The following is a 23,654-nucleotide window of genomic DNA, read 5'->3' on the forward strand; positions in this document are numbered from 1 at the left end:
GTGGGACTGAGCTCTTAACCTGTTGGGAGTCTGCACTTAATTCCAGTTTGTGTCAGAAATTAATCATAGGGCACCTAGCCGGTGTTGGAGAATTGGTCAGTGTTGGAGAAAACCCAAACACTTGGTAGCCAGGAGTGTTATGTGTTGAGTGTAATTGTAGAAGGAACAACAGTTTGTTTTTCCTACGTGCAATATCCTTGGGAACTTGGAGGTACAGGGTCAGGTGGGGGTGTGTGTGTATGTCAGGGATAGGACAGGGATTAGGGATGAGAGGGGCAGAAGTGTCAGAATGGAGGGAGATAAAGACAAATGTTCCTTCTTAACCCTTCTGGACATGGAGCTAGGCTGCCCTTAAGTGTCTGCAGAGCGGGAAGAAGGTAACTGGGAACCAGCCAATGCTCATACATCTCTTGGGATGGGTGAGAGGCTGAAGCAGCAGTTCTACAAAAGTAGCTTCACTGTGGGAAGCTGAGGGTTGAGGAGTCTATTTTGGGGCACATTTCTGCCACCCTTAACCCCTATACTCAGAAAACTTACACTCATGACGATGGCTGCCTCATTAGGGAATGTCAGAGCTGCTTAGTAACAAGCCAGCAGCCCAGGTACTTTTTGCTGCAGCTTAGTAAGTAGCAGAGGAACTCATCCTCCTGCTCAGGAACACATCAACCCAACAGGTTCTCATCCCGACTCCTAGTCCTAAATTCCTTCAGAATAGTACTTTACTCAGAAGTAAAACAAATCCAAGAAACCTCAGTGTCTGATGAACAGTCTTGGAGGGGGTGGGTGGAGACAGGGAGAGCAAATTGGTATCTGTTCTTGGGTGTCCTGAGGCACAGTGATGAGTGGTTTTGGTGGGGGAGACTTAAGAAGGGTGGACAGTTTGCTGTCTTAGATTGGGCTCCCTAGAAGCACAGCCTGGCACAGGAAACTGTGTGTAAATGATTTATTAAAAAGGAATGATCTCAGGAGAAGCCTGTTAGTAGGACAGAGACAAGAAAGAATTTGGTTTTGAGTCTCAGCCCAATCAGTCCCATGGGGAATTCTGGAACTTCAGCCTTGATCCACGGGGAGCTCTGAAATGTCACTTTGGGCCTGATCCCAAAGGGGACTTTGGGGCCTCAGTTGTGACTATGAATTGTTCCAGGAAAGGAGAGGGCATTCTCCAGACAAGTGTAGGTGAGGGGCCTCTACTACAGTGGCCCAAGGGTGATCTTCCAGAGAAGATTGCACTGCAGCAACTGGGAGATAAGCATGCCCAAATCTGGTGATGGCACCAAAAGGGTCCCACTGGTATCTGCTATGACAATCTCCTGTAGGTCTAGAATTTAGGTCTATGGAAGAGGTCCCTGAGCTAGAGCCAACCCAAGCCCAGGCAGACTCCCTTTTTAAACTTCTAATTTCCCCTGAAGCTAAAAAGCAGCAAATGTAGGTATAGGCAAGCTTTTTCCCCTTACCACTACTACTCTGTTATATAAAGGAAAAGGTTGGAGAACGCTCTTTGACAAAAATGTAATGCTTTCCTGATGTGATATATTTAAGGTATTTCAACTATTAACTATATTACTCTACTTAGACTTTGGTGGTTTTAAATTCTCTAAGGCAAGTATCTTAATTTTCTAATATTTCTCTCTGTTGTACAAGCCAGGAATTATTTAGTTTCCTTTGTGGGTCATGCTTGCACTTCTATTTTTTTATTTTCTGAAATCATTAAAAAAAATCTAAGTCATTGGCATGAGAGGTTGGATGGAGAGCATCTGTGTTTGTCAGTGTTTCTCAATATGACAGCACATTGGAATCACCTGGGGAGCTTTAAAAATGTCTGGCCCCACTTGTAGAGATCCCGATGTAATTTTCTGAATTAGGGCCTGGACACTGGGATTTTTAAAAGCTCCCCTAGTGATTCTAAGGTGCAGTCATGATAGAGAACTACTGATTTTTATAGAGAGAGTAAGTGGAGGTGGTGGTGGGGTATGAAGTTGCAATGTTTGAAATGCTATCTAGGTTTCAAAGAGTGGTGTATGATAAAGGTTTAACAATTGGCTCTCCAGAGAAAAAGTCCTAGTTTGAAGTACTTGCCAATTTCCATGAAGCAATTTCAAGTTCCCAAAGTGATGTCACCGAATGCAGAATTAGGAAGGGATCCTAACCGTGGGCTTTCTTCAACTAGTATGAGCTTTCAAAGAAGATTTTATGGTGAGAATTTTTTTTTTCTCTGCATTTACATTGGTTCTAGCCAAGCCAGCTTTGGAGCATCTTTGGTGCAGCTGGATCTCATTTTAATAAAACTTAACATCGTCTATTAGTCAGTGTTCTCCAGAGAAATATAACCAATAGGATATAGATAAATAGATGATAGATAGAGAAAGGGGATTAATTGTGGGAATTGGCTCACATGATTATGGAAGCTGAAAAGTCCCATGATAGGTCATCTGCAAGCTGGAGAACCAGGGGAGCCAATGGTGTAATTCTCAGTCTGAGGCTGAAGGCTTAAGAACCTGGAGCTCTGATGTCCAAGAGAAGGAGACTATGGGTGTCCCAGCTCCAGAAGAGAGGGAGACAAAGCAAATTTGCCCTCCCTCTGACGTTTTGTTCTATCCATGCCCTCAGTGCAGTGGATGGAGCCTGCCTATATCAGGTGATGGCAGATCTTCCTTACTCAGTGTACTGATTCAAATGCCAGTCTCTCTGGAAACACCCTCACAGACATATCCAGAAATAATGTTTTACCAGCAATTTGGGTATCCTTTAATTCAGTCAAATTGATACCTAAAATTAACCATCACAGGTGGTAAATTAAATATGGTTCAACATTTTCAACTGAGAGATGGAATCCTATTCTCCTCCTTTCTTCCTTTAAATCTGACCTTAATGAGCGAAAAGAATATGGCAGAAGTGAAGCTGGATTGTTAGAAGTGTTGCAGTTTATGCCTTGATCTCTTGTAATGCTCAACAGTCTGCTAGAAGCCAGCCACCATGTAAGAAATCTAACTACCCAGAGACAAAGCTGTGAAGAAGCCCAAGCTAGCCAAGTCGAGAGGGAGAGGAAGACAGGCAGAAAGAGGCAGAGACAGAGAGGAACACAGAGAGGTGCCCAAACAGCCCCAGTTGTTCCAGTCATTCTAGCTTAGGTGTCAGACATGAGAGTGAAGAAGTTGTTTTGGACATTCCAGCTCCAGTATGCATGACATGGAGAAGAACCAGGGAGCTCAATTAACAGCCAGAACAGAAGGCCCCAGATGTATGGCCCTAGTCAAACCATTCCAGCCATCTCCAGACATTTGAGCCACCTCCACTGAGACTGCAGGCTTTTGTAGAGCAGTCCCCACTGTGTCCTGTCTGTAAAGTCACTGAGGAAGGAGACGCTAGCCAGGTAAAGGAAGAAAAGATTTTATTAGCAAGTGGCAAGTGGACCTACCGGGCTGAGCCAAAAAATGGCGTCAGCACCAAGGGGCAGTTGGGTGACTTCTGTTACAGGGTCAAGATTGGCATCTGGCCTAGCCTGGGAAGACAGTCACAATGTTCCACTCCGGATACAGCCTGTCCATGGGAACAGAAACCTGGGGAGACAGAAACCTTGGGCTAGCCTGGGGAAGCAGTTACAATGTTAGGTCCTGCTAGGTAGAGCTTGCTCAGCCTGCTGGTGGGAACAGAGACTTAACGGAAATAGAAACTTAGAGGAACGAAACTTAGAGAAACAAAACTGAAGGGTGGAGCTTTCTAAAAGTCAGATTCTCAGTTCCAGGGACTTAACACTGTCCAAATCCCTGACCCAGAAAATCATGAGCTTAAATAAATGTTGTTGTTTTAAGCTACTAAGTTTTGGGGCAATATGAACCAATAGATAACCTGAATACTAACATATCAAAATTAGATTTTATAAAAAGAGAAAAATTAGAAGCAAATTGGATTTATATACACATTCGTACAAAGATTCTCCCTATACATACACTTTTCCTTAATAATGTTTTCTTTTTCTTTAGGTTCCAGTTAGCATTATATCATCTATGACGTGATTTGGTCATACTGAATAGGTACCTCTCCAAAATAGCTCCACTAAAGCCTGAGATTCACTTTTAATTATTTCTGGTTAAGTTTTATTTGAGAGGAACACACTGTCATGGGTTAAATTCTATTTAAAGTAAACTTATTATTGGGAGGAGTAACACATCAAGCTATTATTTGTCATTGATACCTGGGAAAAAATAGGAGTTGGGAGGTTACTGGATAGGCTGGCCTTGAGTAAGCTAGTAACAGATTGGTCTTCTAGTCTTGGTCCTCAAAGTGTTGTCTTCAGACCATCAACCTCAGCATCATAAAGGAGCTTGGTAGAAATGCAGAATTAGACCGCACCCCAGCATCAAGTTTTCTGTTGAGTCAAGTCTGCAGGTTAACAAGATCTTAGCTGATTCCTATGCAACTAAAATTTGAGAGGCACTAGAGTGGAGGTTCTCTAACTTTAACTCATGTCAAAATCATCTGGAGGGCTTATTAAAATGTAGATTGCTGAACCCCATCTCCAGAGTATCTGATTCAGTAGGTCTGGACTGAGGCAAGAGAATCTGCATTCCTAACAAGTTCTCAGGTCATGCTGATGCTGTTGGTTCAGGGACCACATCTTGAGAACTACTCTAAAGCACAGAGCAGGCTGTACCAGGGAAGGCGAGCTAGAAGAAATTCAGAAGTTTGGGCCCTCTTCCAGATCTATTGAATCAGACATTTTGTTATGTTGTTATGCTATGCTATGCTATGTTATGTAATATTATTCTATGTTATGTTGCATCAACATGTCCAAGAACTTGGGGTGCCTTTCCATTTATTCAAGGCTACTTTTTGTCCTTCAGAAACATTTTAAAGTTTTCTCATATAAGTTTTGCATGTTTCTTGTACACTTTATTTGTAGGTATTCTTCTTTGTTGCTACTGTAAATGGTTTCTTCTTTCCATTATATCTTCTAAGCAGTAGTTATCTGAGCACATGAAAAGCTATTGTTTTGTGCACATCGATTTTATACTTAACTAGTGATTATTCTATGTCTTTTTTTTTGGCAGCTGGCCAGTGTGGGGATCTGAACCCATGACCTTGGTGTTACAAGGCTGTACTCTAACCAACTGAGCTAACCAGCCAACCATTAACTAGTGATTATTTTATTGTTTATAGAGTTTTCAGAATTAGAAAATAAACATTTTGCAACCCTCAATGACATAATGGATCTAAACAATAAATGATGAATTCTGAACTATTAGGTGAAAACAAAATGGGGTCAGGTTTGTGCAACTTGAAGCTGTTAATCTATATTAGCATCTCTAAAAATGGCAACCAGATATTATGCGCCTTGTGATGCAAGACAAGAGTAAGTATACAGTACCACCTGAGAAATATTGTTTCCTAAAAAATTAAGCCTAATCAAGTGTTTAGACATAGCTACCAGTTCATAGGAAATAGGAGCAACAGAAAATAAGATAATTAACACCATAAGAAAGCAAACAGATAATAGATTATAGGACATTCTATTTTACAGGTGACTCAGTTTTCCTATAGATCAATGGCATAAAAAAAAAAAAGGTGGAATAAAAGAGACATAAGAGACTCAATAACCAGATGTGACATGTGGACTTTATTTGTATCTTGTTTCAAACTACCAACTGTAACAAGATATCTTTGAGATATTTATGGAAATATGAATGAGTATTAGTTGGATATTAGATGATTTTAGAGAATCATTAACTTTTTATGTGTGATTATGGTATGCTGGTTTATGTTTTAAAAGAAAGTCTTTTAGTTAGAGATGCATATTTAAATATTTACATGTGAATTGCCATGTTGTCTAGAATTTTCTTTAAAATACTCCAGCAGAAAAGAGGGTGGGAGCTGAAAGATGAAACAAGATTGGAAAAAAATTGATACTTTTGAAACTGGATGGTAGGTACATGGGATTCATTGCATTATTCTCTTTGTTTAGGTATGTTTGAAAAATTTTACCATAGTTATGCAACAAAATAAATGATGTGCTCATCTCAGTTCTTTTGCTGAAGTTTTGTCAATCACCTCCTGTGTGGCTGGAGTTTACCCTCTAGTATCATTCTCAAAAAGGGTTTACAGGAATGCTGTTCCCGGAATTCTTACATATTAAAACTGTTGGCCTGTTTTATACCTGAAGGATAGTGTGGCTGGTTCACACTTAATCTACTTGAGTGGATTGTAAGTGTTACTCCATCATCTTTTGTCATTGAATGTTGCCAAGAGGCCATAGCCTGATGTGTGATGACATCTTTTTTTTTTTTTCTTTATTACTAACATGGTGTTTTGCCTATATTCTCATAAGATTCTTTCTTTAATGTATAATGTTGATAAATATGTCTTCAGATAGGTCTTTGGGATCAATGTTTCCTGTTACAAGACATACTCTTTTATTATGGAGAGTCATTTTCTTTTATTTCCAGAAAATAGAGTTTGCAAGTTTTCCACTTATTCTCCTTGTTGCTTTACATGACTTTCAAGAAATGATATCATTTTGTATTTAGAACTAAACTATTGTTACGTTCCTATTGGAATTTCACTCATTTAATTTTAAAAACTAAGTTAATCTCATAGTCTTAGTTCTTGTTTTTCCTAAATTTCACAAGCATACTGGGAGGTAGGTTCCCATTTTTACACATGACATTGAGTTTCAAAAAGGTTAATGTGGTTGTTACTCTTAAGTTATAGAACCTAAGTTTGGACCCAACTTTGCCTGACTGCATCACACAAATGCTGCCTCATATTGGTGTATTCTTACATTAATAAATAAAGACATTGAATTAGTGCATCTCAAAGTTTTTTTCAACCCCATTGCCCTAAATCTTATAGCCAGTAGCACATGAATTCCTAGCTAACTGGCTTCTTGGTGTACTCCTGGGAATAGATGTTTGTCTTTAAGTTTCCTGGGTCCCAGGACTCTTTCCTAACCCAAACAGCTTTTTCACTTTGGGTTTCTGGATATTTGGGATAGTTCCCAAACTTTAATTTTTCTGTATTTTAGAGCTCATCTTTCTTTGTCTATCTAGCCAGCCATCTTTTTATAGTTTCAGATTTCTTGAACCTTACAGCCATACCAATGCCAGAAAGAAATCTTCACAAGTTTTAAATTGTAATAAAAACTGAGATTAGTGAACAGCTTAGAGAAAATTATTATATTAAGTGAAATAAGCCAAGCACAGAAAGAGAAATGCTGCAAGTTCTCACTTATTTGTGGGAGCTAATAAAAATATATAAGTAAATATACAAATGAATCATGGGTGGGGTAGGTTAAGAAGACACAACAATCACAACAATTCCTTGATTTTGTTAAGACAAGTGAACAGATATGATGTTGATGGGGGAGGGGGAGAAGGAGGGAGGAAAAGGAGGAATTGGTAAAGAGGCATGAAAATCAACTATATTGTATACTGATAAATTAAAATAATAAAAAAATTTTAAAAATTAAATAAAATGAACAAAATGAATGAATTAATTCACCTAATCACATTCAGTGGATCATTTCAAAAAATAAGATAAAATCAGTAAAGTAAGAACTCAGGTGATATTGAGTAGCTTTGCTTAAGAACAGTACCTCAAAATCTATGCTTTTTTTGGTAGTGTGCATAATGTACAAAATGGTGACTAGCATTTTAACAATATTCTGTTCCTGGATTTAATGCATAGGAATGTGCTCCTATAATAATAATGATTGCTGATGGTTTCAACAGAACAAGATTATTTCTCCCAGGGGTTTTGTTGGTATTCGTGTCATGGGAGGAAACATGAGGGATAGTAATCAGTGTTATAAAAACGCTTGCTTCCTTAAACAGTTGGCTAACTATGAGTGGGTTTCACTGAACTTATGTATGAAGAGAAGCAATTAAAAAAATATACAGCTACAAACTGGGGTTTGATCAATTTCCCTCTTCTTTGGAGCAAATGTCCCGAAAAACACAGTTTCCCTTCCAGCTCCTCCACCAGAGACCAGCTAGTCATCCCAACCACTGGTGAGATGGGCTTTGTTTCAATGAAATCTGTCCAACTTTTATCATATCTGTTTACTGTTTTTCACTTTTTAAAAAATGATATTTTCTTTTATTTGAAACACTAAAGAGAGATAAAAGGAGAGGTAGTTCTAGATGAATTTGGATGGAAGGTCTGGAGGGGTGGTAGCCCTAACCTTATTCTGCAACAATTATCCAAGAAGTCCACAGGACACAGTTTGAAAACCTTTGCTCTAAACAGTGGGTGCCCACTAGGATCACTTGGGGAGCAATCAAAAAGTTCTGTTGTCTGCACTTATCTGCAGAGGTCATGACTTAACTAAACAAAAGGAAGCCCCGAGCATTAGGATGTTTTGGAAGCTTCAGGTGATTCTACAGTATTGATAACCATTGCCCTGGAGTATCACTGACAGGTCAGGGCAAGTCTGGACCAAATCCTACTTTTTGACATGAACAACAACAAAAAAATCACACCATGAAGGGAGGACTCAGAATTTGGCTGGCCTTTCCAATGTGTCTCTGACTCCTTACACCCTGATAGATCTTGTTTTAGCCTTAAGAATTTTGCTTCATAGAGTATTAGTCCATGGTTTTCATCTTCTGGTAAGGAATTTCATTTTAAATAGTTACATCAATGAAATACTCCCAAAGCTATTGCTATTTTCAATCCACACCCTTAGGTTTGTTTTGAAGGAGTTAAGACTATGCCACCTCCGAATATGCCATTCTGGCATATTGACTATTTTTTGTTAAAGGCTCTTGAAAAACAGCAAATGTAAAAAGACCACTCTGATTTTCATGCTGTTTCTTAAAAGCAGGAGATAAAGTTTCCATGTGAAAGATGTCCTCCCTATACTAGAAGGAAAGCGACATTCTTATCATCAAGGAAAGGCAGTTGAGCTTGAGAGAATTCTGTACAGACTTCATTAAAATAATGCTTATCTTCTAGCCTCCTGCATAACTTATTTACTTTTTCACAATTTCTATTCTTTGCTGAATTTAGTACATGTTCAACTCTTGGGGTCTTCATTCCCTTATGAAGGCTCTCATGCCACGTAAAATTTGTATTAAATAAATTCGTATGCTTTTCTCCTGTTGATCTATCTTATGTTTATTTTCTTCTCAGGCCAGCTGGGAAACCAAACCAAACAAAACAAACCTAAGAGGATGGAGTTAAAGTTTTGCCTTATCTACAGTTTCATAAGTCAGTCTGTCATGATTTTCACCCAAATAAGTTAAGCAATAGAAATAAAACCAAGAATCCCCAGTGCAAATCAGGGCAGTCTAGATTTTCACGTGCTGAGATATCTAGAAGATTTAAAACTTCTCCCCTGGAACATTGTTGGTAACAATGCCAAGGAGACAAGACACCCAGATGAAGGCAGATTTCCTGTAAATCCTGATCATAAACAGAATGGAAGACGGCCAATCCTAAGTACAGAGAGAGAGACAGCACTCAGCTAGTTTAGTGTGTAAAGGAAAACATAACCTTAACATACGCAATTTGCTTGTGTAAAAATGCTTGCTAAAAACGGGAAAACATAACTAATGAAAGTAAAGCAGCTTCTAAGGGACTATTTAGAGGTCAGGCGGCGCCAGACACACTAAATTCCAGGAAGGGAGTGACCACCTCCCGGTTCCAGGAACTGACCAGTTCCTTATCTAGAGGCCACCTGGCCAGACCCCAGGGAAGATAAACGATTGAGAAATGTGCTGTTCCTTATTGGGGTACCAGCCCACTAAAGCCTACCCATAAATCTGAAGGTGCCTCAGATAACCAACAACTCATCCTGTCACAAAAGTCTGTCTAAAAACTGTATAAAAAGTGCTTGTGTTAGGAGTTCGGGGCTGCTTCTGTCCTGAAGGTGAAGCGACCCAAGCATGCTGGAATAAACTCCTCTTGCTTGATTGCAACAGTCTCTGTCTTGTGGTCTTTGTGAAGTGAGCCATCCTGACTTGTGGGATTTGTGCACGGTGCACGGATCTTACAAGTGACTTGCAGAATTTACCAAGAGTTAAGCTGTAAAAGATTCTTTTCTGTGACTAAAGGAAAAATAATGTTTCACAAATGTAATAATAATAAAAGTTTAAGGATAACTGCCCTGCAGGTGCCTTGCCTTCCTATTGGCATTCTGCTGTAAGCTGTTGATGTGGTCCTCTGGGTTCAATCCGATCAGTCTGCAAAGTCCTCAGAACTTGTGGCTGTACACGTATGCTTTTCCACAAAAGAAAATTTGCACATTTTTCCTCTTTCACCCTCCGAGAGGTACAAAGTGGAATAGATCAAGTATGTGGGTGTTCATCTAAGGCAGTTCTTGCCTACTCAGTGGGGAGAGTCAAGCCTAAGTGGTTATATTTGTTTAAACAAATTTCTTACTTTTAGTAATCCATCCACTATATTTCTTGCCCTATAGTAAGACTTCCCAAAATACTTTATGAGTTGCTTTTGCTGTTAATACTCATCATATCTTAAATGTTGAAAATTTTGTAATCATAAAGAATTATTTTTCCTTTTATTTCCACTCCCTTCTTCTTTGCTCAAAAATGCTATTAAGCAGGAAAACGGCCCGACATTCAGCTAGCTGTGCTGCCAGTCTTCTCTGGAATGTTGTGCTGTGTTGGTCTACGACTCCCATGGAATTCAATCCCTGTTTACCAAGGGCTCCCACTTATTTTCATATTACATGTTTAAAAAAGTGGAAAAAAGGAAAGCAAGTCAATAGGTTCCTACTACTAGGTTGTGAGTTAGCCTTTGAAAAATAGCAATAGCAAAGAATAATTTTATGCTTAGACTTAATTTGATTCGCTTTCATTTTTTTCAGCTAAGGGATTAAAAAAACAATAGTTCTATGAAAGTGTCAAGAATGAGGCATCTACAGTGCTTTAGCCCTTGGGTCCTCCCCTGCCTCAGTGAACTCAGAACTGCTCTCTGACCTGATCTCCAGTTTCCACCCTGTTGGTTGTGAACCTGCCTTCTCCACCGCTGCCCAGACTCTTTGGATTAATAACTGAGCCTTTTACTTGGCTTCTTCCCAGCCCGTCAACTCCATGCACGGTAAGGAATGCCTGGGTCTCAAATCCCACCTAAATATCTGCTGAGGACTTTGTATCATTCCAATACCTCAATTTCCTACTTCAATCTTTTGGCTGGGGGTAGGAGTTAAATATAATAATGACTAAATTCTCAAACATCTATTTCTAAATTATTGCAGTATAAGACAGTGTCAAGATATCCAGCCATTTAGGTTTGGGGGATCTTTGTAACTAACAGTCACAGATGTTGGCTGTCAGATGGCAGTGAAATAAGTAGTGGTCTCCTTGCACCGTTCCTTCCCACCCTGTCCTGCTAGGGGTTTCCTGGCAGCTTGTGTTGGGTAGAGCACTGAGTTGCCCAAGGTAGAGTAGATTTGACTGGGATGGATGTTGTCCTCCACTAGTACCTGCCTTCAGTGTCAGCATAGGGGAACAGAGCCCGCTCTCCATGTCCGGGGGGCAGAGGTTCTATTATCATTTGGTGAGGCTGACAGCTAGGCAGTGGCCCTGATGAGGTGAAGGCAGCTATTCAAGTCACCTTTTGAGAGGATCTTCAGCAGAAATCAGGCCTCCACAACATCAGGGAGAGATTTTAACAAAGTGAGGGTAGAAATTGCATGGAGAGAGATTCCAGGTCTCCCTCTATTTTATGCCCTTCAGGCTGCATTTCTTAGTCTATCCCTTAAAGTAAGTTGTGATGTAAGAGAAGGGGTGTGTGTGTGTGTGTGTGTGTGTGTGTTTGTGTTTGTGTGGCAGGCATGGGGGGGAGGAATGGAAGACAACTTTAAAATTGAGATTTAAATGTTCATCCTGGTAAAAGAAAGAACATTCAAAGGACAGAATAAAAGCCTCTCCATTTGGTGCATAGCATTATGATGGCAACACAATTCAAGTGTTGTGCATTGTACTGGACGCATTAGTTTTCAGCTTATACCCAGAACTGAAATATGATGACTTTTAGGGAAAGTATTTGCTTTTAAAATGTATGTTATTTAGAAAATGAAAGAAGCCAAATATAATCAGAAAAAAAAGGAAGACAAGTAAAATACAGAAGCATAAGAAATGAAATCTTTTTCTTTTTTTTTTAAGAGAAAGGAAAAAACCACCTTAGATATGCTGATGTCTCTGGCTGGAATGGCCTGGCTCAAGTTTATTTCATCCGGGCAGTTTCCCTGTTCACATTAAAAATCAGGTCATCTCTGATAACATTCTTTGAAAAAAAACACAGAATACCAAGAGAAAGGACTGAAAAAGATTTAGAAAAGAGAGTAACAAAAGAAAAAGTCCCATAGGATTACAGGACCAGAGCAAACTTTTGTGACTGGTTCCTTTATAAGAAGTTCAAAAGAAAACCTAATACTATCTATTATAGCACAACATCATTTTTCTTAGGAGAATTTGGTTATCTCCCTTCCGCCAAAGCATCCCTCTGAGCTACTATTCTGAGAAATGCCTGCCACTCTTGTTAACGGTCTAAAATATTTACTTTCTACTAACAATGTGGTTTCACTTGGACTGTTTCCTAAAGAAAACACTTTTTTTTTTTGAAAGATTTGCTTACTTGATTGTTATCTGCAAAATGCGTAACAAAGACAATTCTCTCTACTTTCATACCTGACAGTTAGCATACTAAATGGAGTCTGCTACACAAATATTCCCCCAAATTCCGGCCTCTGGAACAAAGGAAAACAAACACCAGTATCAGCAAGACAACTACAGTCAGCAGAGGGTTCATCGGTAAAGTAAGACTCATATATTACTGTTACTAATTTCCTAGACAGGAAGAACGAGGTGTTTGCTAATTACTTTGCCCCGTTTTGGGAAATCTCAAAATATTTTTCCTACCCAGATCCCCTTCCTGAGGGGTTCTCTATGATGCCATGCTCTGTGTCTCATTACCCTGCCATTCTGGCCACATTTAACGGACCAGGGTAGGCATTTGAGAGCCTGGGCAGTCAGTCTATAGTTTGCCTAGGGGCCTGGAAATGACCTAGTGTGAAAACTCTGCCAAATAGAGGGCTAGTGATTGGCTGGACAGGTTGAGACTCTCTTTTTGAGGCTTTGAACATAAGTCACAAATGGAAAGTCACGGTTTGGGTGACTGGGCAGAAGACAAAGATACCCGGAGAAAAGAGTAAGCAGCAGCCACAAGGCAGCCAAAACTGTGAGGCACCAGAAAAACTGAGGTGGAGAGAAGAAAAAGAAGTAAAAAGATACTTGTAGGTAGCTGCAAGAGCGAAATAAGCAGAGAATAATTCAGTCATCAAAATGGCAGAGGTCTGACATAGAGAACCACAGGGCCTGCTGCTGAGGGGACAAGACAGACTAAAATTGGAAGGATTTTCCAATTTCTATTTCATGAGACCTAACTATGGTGTCTCAGAATATTCCTACAATAAATCCCTGTGACCTGACATAACCCAGTTGCTGGCAACCTAAAGGAGTCCACCTAACACAATTTGGCTCCATGATAAATTTCGGGATACATTTTAAACATTTTCCATAATAATGTGAAATGTAATATGTAATGATTTGATACCTATTTAATGTTTGCATTTGTAATCACAATTGACCTCAGAGTAGCAAAATGAATCTCCCTCTTCTGAAACTTTCTTTACTCATATAAATAGTAGAAAAAATAAATGTTTCAATAAAATCATCTAGATGAGTTCACTGTCTATGATTTAATGGAAATCAACTATTTTCCTGTCCAGGACCCTACTGCAGTTCAAATCTTTATTGTGAACAACCAGACACTTCTGAAGCACTGGATTTTCAATGCAGTGAATATTGCTTGAAATAAGAGGGCTGCTTCTGCATGTGGTGGGCGTTAGGGCAAAGGAGGAGAGGTGGGAGTCTTTACCTGAAACTAACGTGGACCACTGCCCTCTTCTGGACAAAATAGGAGGAGCAGCAGTGTAGCTGGGAATATTTCCTAAATTCACTTCAACAATGTTTAATGAATGTCTACCATGTGCGGGTTTACTATGGCACAGTGGGCCAAATCCCAAGAATGTCTGAAGTTATCCCTCCCTTTGAAAATCTTACAGACATCACGGGGAAATGAAATTTCCCAGAACTGAAAGATAACTTCACTGGATAATACAATAACATATCAAATTAAACAAAGTTTACATGTACTACCATAATCTGAGGAAACTATATTTTTCCATTCTTTGTGAAATACTTTTGCTCTAGTTTGATGGAAAATGGAAATATATACAGAAGCTGGTCAATAACTAATTCTTGGAAGATCAACAGGCACAAAACACAACAAAATTGTATAAGGGTACTTTTAAGAGTTTGTGGAAAAATACAATTCAAAGATAATATGAATCTTTCCATGAATTTTCTGAAGTACCCTCCTATTTTACAGACTGATTAAAACATTAAACTAAAATGCAGACTTACTGTGAAAGGGGTTCACAGTGAGATGTGAACCCCTTTCAAAACGTATTTCTTCTTTGGGTACTCTCTCTCAGCCCTAAATTCTTTATTGTGGCTCCCCCACCCCCGCTTAATATATAGTTTATAATTTTTATATTCAGGCTTTCTTGTTGAAATGATTATGTGGTTTCTGTCTCCTCACTGGTTCGCCTTCCAAGCTGTGGCACTCCCCTCTGAAAATTTCTAAGAAGTCAGATTTGAATGTCCCTGTTGAAATGTCAAGTCAGTGCTTCTAAGTACGAATCTGTATTGGTTGCTGAAATTCTATGGCCATGGAGCTGTCCCCATTCTAAAGTGACTAACAGGAGTTTTAGGTTTCAGAATGTTTGAATTCCTTGTATAGATTCAGCCATGGCAGTCTTGTACAGTCAGATCAGAAGCAGGATAAAAATAAAAATATGACTGGTATAATTTGTTGGAATCCTTCTGTGTAGACTCAACTCCACTCTTAAATGGACCACTTTACTGAAATAAAAATAATTCATCCAGTAAAATAATTCCCTTTTTTATCTAGATTCCTCTCTGGACCATGTCTCTAAATCTAAGAGTTTCTGCTTACAACATTCACCACTTAGATTTCCTTCCCTGCTTTAAGCATTCTCATTTATATTGCCTCCTATGAAAATTTCCTTTCAATTATTTCATTGATTTTTATATCACTCACCGAAAAAGGAAAACATTGCTGACATTAAAGAATTAATGTGAAATTTCAATTTATACTATAAAAGGAAAAGATCTCATTTCTGCTTTCCAGAATTTCCAACAAGTACAGTATGTTGCGTTCCAGTTTTTTTAACATAAAGATCAGAGTTTCAAGTTTTATAAGTCTTTTTATATTGTATTTTCCCCTGTACTTAAAAATCTCCTCTTACAAGGTGACACCACCAGTGATGTGATGTTTACAGTGAAAAATGATAAATTCCTTCTATGCCCCCCAGGGCCACCATCATATTGGCATTGACCCGACAGTAAAAAGCTTTCCCAACTTTGATGAACAGAATTTGTGCAAGGCCAAGCGGTTATAAACAGTATGAGTAACTAGAAGGGACGGATGCTCTGCGGGAGGCTTTGTAAGCTACACTCACCACACTCAGCATTTATAATTGTAACTCAGTGTCCAGATTTTCACTAGGTAAAGCAATATCTGAAAATCAGAGGAACTATAGCCAAATGGGTCTCATCTGACAAATATAGAAACTGAGGTTCAAACAGGCTAAATGTCTTGCTCAGGGTGACATTGTGGAAATGTAGCTGAGCAGGGTGTGGACTCTTCTCTTCCAGCCTCCACTATACTGGACATGGTTAGGTTAGCACCCATCTACTGAGAAGGGTCAGAGCTCCTTGTGTTTAAATTACATTTAAAAGCCAACCTTATAATATTTCTTGTCAAGTCTAGCCTTTAACATCATCTTTTTTTTTTTTTTTTTTAAGATGACCAGTAAGGGGATCTTAACCCTTGACTTGATGTTGTCAGCACCACTCTCTCCCAAGTGAGCAAACCGGCCATCCCTATATAGGGATCCAAACCTGTGGCCTTGGTGTTATCAGCACCACACTCTTCCAAGTGAGCCACGGGCCGGCCCTAACATCATCTTGATTTAAATGATCAAGTTTATCTCTAATTAGCTTCTTCTAACAATAAAGATGTTTTGTCATAAAGGTGTTTGGAAACCCTGAAATATATTTTTGTGTAAATAAGGAATTTTTTAAAAAAAATGTATCTCTTAGACCACAGACAGGTACAATTATACTTTTTACTTTCTCCATAATAAACTGAAAGACCTATAGGGCTGTAAGTTAAATTCTCTGATATTTCATTATTCCAACTAAAATCAGCTGCAAATTACACATTTTCATTTAGAGCAACTACAAAATTTTTCTTAAAATAGTTATCATAGTAGAAAAAACCTTCAGAGGTATATTTTAAAGAAACAACTGATTCATAGAAGAAATACTGGAATAAGGTCAGAATAATTAAGTTCTAAGCTGGCATTTCTTATTGTCTGTGGTGCTATCATCTAAGTCTCAATTATATCATCAGTAAAATGGGGCTAATGATAGATGTCCTTTCTACTTCACAAGGTTCTTGCAAGGGAAACATAATAGGTGGGAATTACTTTGAACTTTTATGAAGAAAATCTCTGTATTATTAAAATTTTTCAGTATCATGTTATAATGCTGCTGACAATTTTTATAAATTAGTATGTCTTATTTAATACTTGCAGTTGTATTTTGAGGCAACCACCACAAAAAGTAAACTTGTATGTAATAAAGTCATATTTAAAAAATGAATACATTTTAATGTGGCAGGAAGTTGACTTTAGAATTAGCCTGTCATCTCTTTTTTTTGTATGAAACATAAGGCAGACTGAAGATTTTCTGATAAATGATTTGGCCTCTGGCATGGGACTTCTTTTGATACCACCAGATGAGGCCACAATTTGAGGTCTCATACCTGTTAAAGGAATTTGTCAAGGGCCTAGTGACAGAGGGTCTTTTTCTTTGAAAAGACCAAGTGAAGAAAACAAGAGAGAGTGGAATGCTATTAGGACCTGAAGTTACACAGTCCTTCTCTCCCAAAGGCAGAGGTGTGCAGAGTGGGGAGTGAGTTCAGGAGACCAGTTCCTACCTGCAGTCTTTTACTAACTAACTCAGAGAAGTCACTTCAGCTATCTGGGCACAGGTTTCTTCATCTAGTCAATTCTCTTCAAATGCATTCTTGCTCTCTCTTTCCTTCTCTGGAACCAGGACAGAGGCCATGAGTTCTGGGGAAGCCCTGGTCTACAGATGTTCAGTACTTGAGGATGATTCGTACATGCTCTGGGTGGGCAGCCAAACCAAATTCACAACTACTGGGTTCTATTCCTGACTGCTGTGTTCCGAGGGCAGCATGTGACCACAGTAAACTTTCTTTCACTTTGCCCTAGTTCTCTATAAAACCGACTCTGTAACGTTTGACACTTTGCCTCCTCTGAGGAGAGCTTACAGGATTAATGAGATAATGCTGCCAATGGCCCGCTTTTAATGAAAGCTGCTAATTATAAGCAAAGCATCAGTGGCTGGGCTCACAACTAAAGTCTGGACCTTCATTTGTGTTCAAATGTTTCTGGAATGGGTGACATCATTGCCACATGTAAAAGAACAATTTGCTGGAGAAGTGAAAATGATTAAGAAGGAAGAATCAGGCCTTTGAAGGAAAGTGCAAAGACCAGGAGACAACTGCTGTGCACGAGGAAAGGGTGAAGGTGATGAGATATCCCCTTGGTGACAAGAAAGTGTCTTGAGTAGGAGTGCAAGTGGACCTTCTTCCAGTTCCCCGAGCACAGGAGACGCAGACAAGAATTTACATGGCGTCAGAATGGTCGACAGGACACAAAAAGTTTAGAGAAGGGATATTTGGAAAGCAGATGTGGTACATGTTTTTAGCTTTTTATAAAACAGACTTGTTTCTGACTTGCTGAAAATTGTGCAGTTAGGAGGTCAGGTGTCTTTAGAAGCTACTTTCATTCTTTTAAAAGCAGAATATGCTTTCTAAGATGGGGGGTGTTCTGGAGTTTTTGTTTGTTTGTTTGTGTTCTTCTTGGCCTCTTACTTTCTGTTGAGATATTAATGCATTTCCTCTCTTTCTTACACACTCCTTAGGACATTTCTGACTAGGTTGCTCTTCAGCCTTTTCTTTTTAAATTTGGTATGTAGAAGGAACTCTTGTTCTGCTTGTATTTCTGCACATTGAAGACTTCATTGTCAGGGAAAATGCATAGTTCCTCGGAGGAAGGGACTCCGGGAGGCCTCAAATGCACTGGGCAGCTTGAGGAACATTCGCAGGTCATCTCCTGCTGAAGGAAAGCTCTCTTCCTCAGGGCCTGAACAAGATTTCTTTCATTTCTTCCCCTTCCTCTTTTCCTTTTGCCCTTCTTTTCTTTCAAGTAAGTTTTATTGAGTATCTACCAAGTAATAAGTCCTATGTTGGGCCCCATGTAAGCATGTACTTCATATTGGCATATTTAATTTGGCTTTCAGCTTTGTATTTTTCCTAACACAAAGTGGCTCATAGAACATGGAGGAGGTCCTGGTAGAGGACCACAGGCAACGAGAAGCTTTATGTGAGAATTCCAGTCTTCTTAGCCACCCTTAGTCTAGGAAGGACTTTCATGAGATATTTGATAGCAGCTATTTTGAGGTTAATGATAGTGGTAAAACAGTTATGGCTTATACTGACTTTTTATTTTCTACTAGAGAAGGTTTGTTCCTTGTGTTTCTCTGATTAAAATAAATACATGAAATTATCCCTTTCAAATGCCCAGAAGCTTGTCAGTGCCTTGGACTTTTCACTCACAGCCAAGAAGAGATGATGAGAAAGAACTGGGGAATCCTTTCATGTCACTGCACTGCTCTAACTGGAGCTCAGTTAGACAAATGGCCAATATTCTCTACACTAAAGGCATTTATAGTATTGAGCACCTTTCAGATGAGCTCTGATCTTCCAATGTGTGACAGAAAGTAATTCCAGGTTCTCGGTAATGAGGTTGTATATGCCTCCACTTCCAGGTGGTTACTGATCTTTACTCAATAATTTTTTTTTTTTAGTTTGGTTAATTGTCTCTTTTTAAATATAACTGAATATATTTTTAAATGGAATAATACTATGTGTACTGTACATACATAAACATAACCACAAGAATACATTAAAACTCTCACTGGTTGTGCTAACATATCTTTAGAATGGAGTCTCCATCAGCCCTTGAAATTATTTTCTTCTTCAGATATCCAAAGCCTAACAAGCAACCTTAAATGCATGAGTCAGGTTTTGTTTTCTGCATTATATAATTTTTCAAATTATCAGCCAATGTTCTACTGCCTTGAGAATCTGCAAGCTTGGCTTTCCCTAGATATATTTTATATTTAAAATTATATATCCAAACGAAGACAATGGGATGGATTTGGGCAAAGGTCAAAGGGAAGTCATTCTTAAAGCAATTTGACATCCTCACTAGAGGAAGACTATGTCTTACTAATCAAAAGGCCCAGGTGCTACCAACTAGAAATGCAACAAAACACAACCATCTGCATTTATATAATTCAACTATTTACTTTCCATTAAAATGGCTAGTATTCTTGCAGTGTTGCCCAAAGAATTGGTTTACTAAAAATGATTTTATTTTATTTTTCAAACTACTGCTTCAGATCCTACTTTTATTTTGCCAATATGAAAAGGAACTTTTTTTATTTAACCTGTTTAGTGGTATGGTAAACTCACTGTGCTAGAGTTGGAAGACACCTGGATTTTAATTTCAACCATATGATTCACCAGCCATGAAATAATGAAAGTAACAATACCAATAAGTGGAAAAATCTTTCATTTGGGTTGTTTTTGAATGTACGATTTATTTTTCACATATACTATAATAGAATTTTTATCATATTTTTTTCTGGGACTCAGTTTTCTTATCTGGAAAATGAGAATAGTAACTTCTAGTCTGCTTGCTTCAGAGGGTTATTGTGAAGATGAAAGACAAAAAAGTATGTAAAACTGCATTTAGAATCACAAAGCACTATGTAGTACTATGACAGCCATTCGTGTAAAGGGTCAGTTTGGCCATGCATAACAATATTAAGGATCAGGAGAGAAAAGAAGAGCAAATCTGACTAACTTGGTCAGTTGTGTGAACCTGGAGGCAGCACATCAGGATGGGAGAGTAAATATCTCATATCAATGCATACTTTCTGGGTCTCCCACAAATTAACAACACAAAATTAATAACCATAGGTCCGCAGAGTAAAGGAATGCTGGCTAAAGATGCATTTCACAATTTTATATCTAAAAATTTGAGCTAGTCCTGGATGATTCTAAGTTGTCTCCAATACATCAGGGCTGTGAAAGTTCTCAGAGCACACTCATTTACAGGAAACTTTATTTTTCTCTTGGGAAAACAGTGCTCTGCAAATGACTACAACAGCACTCTCCGATATTGCCAAACGCTAACTCCTTCCATGCACTGAAAGTGATTACATAAAGAAGCTGGTTTGGAGCATCATGTCATAAGGTTGCCCTATTCCATTCCCCTTCTGCTTACCTACTCAAAGCATTTTTTCCAGGGTAAGTCATACACACCATATACTCCATGTAGTCGGGAAAATCTCTAGATGCATAAATGCCTGGAAGCATTTCTCTTTCAGTTCACAGTAGCTTTATCTTTGTGCTGAAATAAAATGCTTTTCAATTAGAATTCTCTCTCTCAGCACCTAACAACAAATACAGATGGAACCTGTCCAGTCAGAGCAGAAAACCATCAAACTCAGAAAAACATCAAAGATTTTCAAAACACCGACAGAGCTAAAAGCACATTTACCTGGGCAATTATGTCTGTAATTTCTGAATAACTATGGCATCTTCCCACACAGGATCGAGCCAAAAAGTCTTCCACCAGCCGGGTTCCAATCCCATAACCCCTGTGGACGAAGGAAAGAGTGTGGTCTGAAAATGATATCTGAGTAATTAGCAAAGTCTATCATTGTTTAAGAATGAAGTCATGTTTAGGACTTACACAGGTGGATAACAAACTAAACCAAACATGTCAAGTCAAATGGCTTTTGGCAGTGGTCTTGTTTGTCCCACAGACCGCAGAAACAGAGAGCAACACACCCAGGAAATACTAACTAGTCTCCTACAAGCAGAGGAGTCTGACTAGATACCAAGTCTGGCCAAAACTTGACAGTGCAAGTTAAAATTAAAGAAGGTTGGTGTCTTTTGTCTTTTGTCTTTTTTCCGTGTCCAGCAACGGATCGCAACCCTCAGTGTTGCCCCCGTACCGGACCGGGGACCGGCAACGGGATCGCAACCCTCGGTGTTGCTCCCGCGCCTTGCTCAGCCAGCGAGCGGGAACTGGTCCGTATGTGGGATCCGAACCCTCGGGCGGGAGCGCAGCCGCGCTTCCCAAGCGGCGCACTATCCAGTGCGCCACCGGGCCGGACCTGTAGCCTAATATTTCTCACTGATAACTAACTTGCTCATTATTAGCTATTGACAGAAACAGAATGATCGTGAAGCTAACTTGCCCGCTACAGGTGTGCTACCTGGCTGCTCACTCTGCTAAATAGTTATCACTGTAGGAGGGCAGGCATTTCTAGGAAGGACTCTAGAAGAAGAAGGGAACAGAAAAATATTTTTTTGTTGCCAGTGAAGGTTTCAGCAGTTAGGACTCTGAAGTATACTGGTGGGGGAAGCCAAGTTCAGGCAACTCATTTTTCAGTCTAGGGAAACTAAAACTATGGGACTTGGGGGAAGGTATTTATATTATCAGTTAACTCCATCCCAAGCAAATGGTTCAAGCAGCATCTGAAGTCTGATTTTGAAAGCCTTTTATCGATATGTGATAATACAACTAAGTGGCTGAGCAGATACATTTAACTAGGTAGACTGAGAAACTACTAAATTTCTGGGAGGGATACAAAAAATGTCACAGTCTTTGTCTTATAAGAACTTTCAATCTAATTGAGGAAATAGGACCTTAATGGTGAAAATAGAAAGGAACTTTTCTGTTTTTTGAGAAACCACTGGCACAAAATTGGTATTTTAATTTCACAGCCATGTGGATGTAGACAAGTAAAACAATCTGTGTGGAGCAACAAGATAAAGAAGCCAGTTTTTAGAGGCAATAATTGCTCCATAGGATCTAAAAAGGTATGAGATCTTTGGTGACTGGGTGGTTGCAGGGAGATGGATTTGATGTCAGAGTGCTTATTAATTCACTAAATCTTGTGAGATATTCTATTTATATTTCTGAGTGGATGGAAATGTTCGGTTTAACTTCCTTGACTTTAGAGAAAAATGGTTTGTAATTCTAGCCAGGAAGCCCACACTGAAAAGGCTTTTAAAGAACAGAATGTCTACTTTACAGAAGTAGTTGTACCAGGATTTAAAAATGTTTCTGGTGTTTTCTTATTATCATATGCATATCCACAGGCTTGGCCACTGGGAGCAGTGATAGGAAGCTACGTTATTAGCAGAGTGTTACACACACACACACACACACACACACACGTGCGCGCGTGTGTGTGTATTGCTTTGGTCAAATGGTATGTTTTTGCAAAGTAGATATTTTATAAATTAAAAATGCAAGATGCTCTCAGCAGAACCTATTAAAGAAACCAAATGTGAAGTATTTTTTTTTTAAGGCAAGATCTTTCTGCAGTCTCTCCAAATTTACTCTTTAACTAATATTTTATTCATATTTGTTAAAATGTACACTCAATTAGCTAAGCAAAAGTATGTTTTTTTAGTCAAATAAGCCTTTCACTTTCTACAGCTATTCCACAAAATGATGCAAATTTAACATAAGTCAAATAAATTGAATTTCTAGAAATACTATGTCAGATGTTTAAGTGTGACTTAAGTGTGAAATAACTTTAGCAGCTCCCACAGTTACAGACAATTCAGCTGAGGAAGTAACTGAAAAATCTATAGATGAATGGTTGGGCAGTTTGCTTCTTCATGAATTCTCCTAATTAAAAAACAAAACAAAACAAAACGCGTGTACCCAAATAAACAAGAACTTTCCAAAAAGAAAAAGAACGAGTACCTAGAAAGGGAGGAAAACAAGGGTTAAAAAAAAATCTTTTAAGCTTTTCCTTATTTTGTCTTTTTCTGTATTCCAACTGAAAATACAATGAGCCCTTTAAAAAGCTCCAAAATGCTAGGCTAAATTTCCCCTTCAACTTATCTAAATAAATCTTCTAACCAGTACATACTTTCCAGTCATTACTTTGTTAAAGTCCTTTTCAGGGTCTATAATTAAGAGGTTCAAGAAATGTTGACACATACTTTATTGTTTGGCAATAATCTGACGATCGTGTAATTATTCTGAGAAATTAGAAGGTTGAATTTGTGCAGGAGGAATCTCCATTAATAAAGACAAGGAGAATGGGCTTTAAAAAGAGTGGGTTTTTCTATTTAATATGTTTAAGTAAAGCATAGTAATGGTAAAACATTTAAACAAAAACGCTATATAGGAAAAAGAAAGTCTCCCTTCAACCCACAGTCCCTAGTCTCCCATTCTTCCTCTTGGGCAACTGCTGTTTAGTGGGTGTTTGCATACCTGTGCTTATGTAAGCATATATTTACATTAGAAGAAGGTATGTTAGGACAAAAGGCTTCTGAAAAGCATAAAATCTGAT

General features: G+C 38.7%; 1 protein-coding gene across 1 annotated transcript in view; it reads right to left on the reverse strand.

Moving 5' to 3' along the window:
• Positions 1 to 23,654, reverse strand: part of TRAPPC3L (trafficking protein particle complex 3-like) — a 41,370-nt gene that overhangs the window by 13,649 nt on the left and 4,067 nt on the right. The window contains exon 3 of the mRNA XM_008567738.1: positions 20,831 to 20,930. Coding sequence (XP_008565960.1) covers positions 20,831 to 20,930 — 100 coding nt within the window. The remainder of the gene's footprint in view (positions 1 to 20,830; positions 20,931 to 23,654) is intronic.

This window comes from Galeopterus variegatus, unplaced genomic scaffold, assembly GCF_000696425.1.
Source record: "Galeopterus variegatus unplaced genomic scaffold, G_variegatus-3.0.2 Scaffold342, whole genome shotgun sequence".
In the NCBI taxonomy this organism is placed as follows: Eukaryota; Metazoa; Chordata; class Mammalia; order Dermoptera; family Cynocephalidae; genus Galeopterus; species Galeopterus variegatus.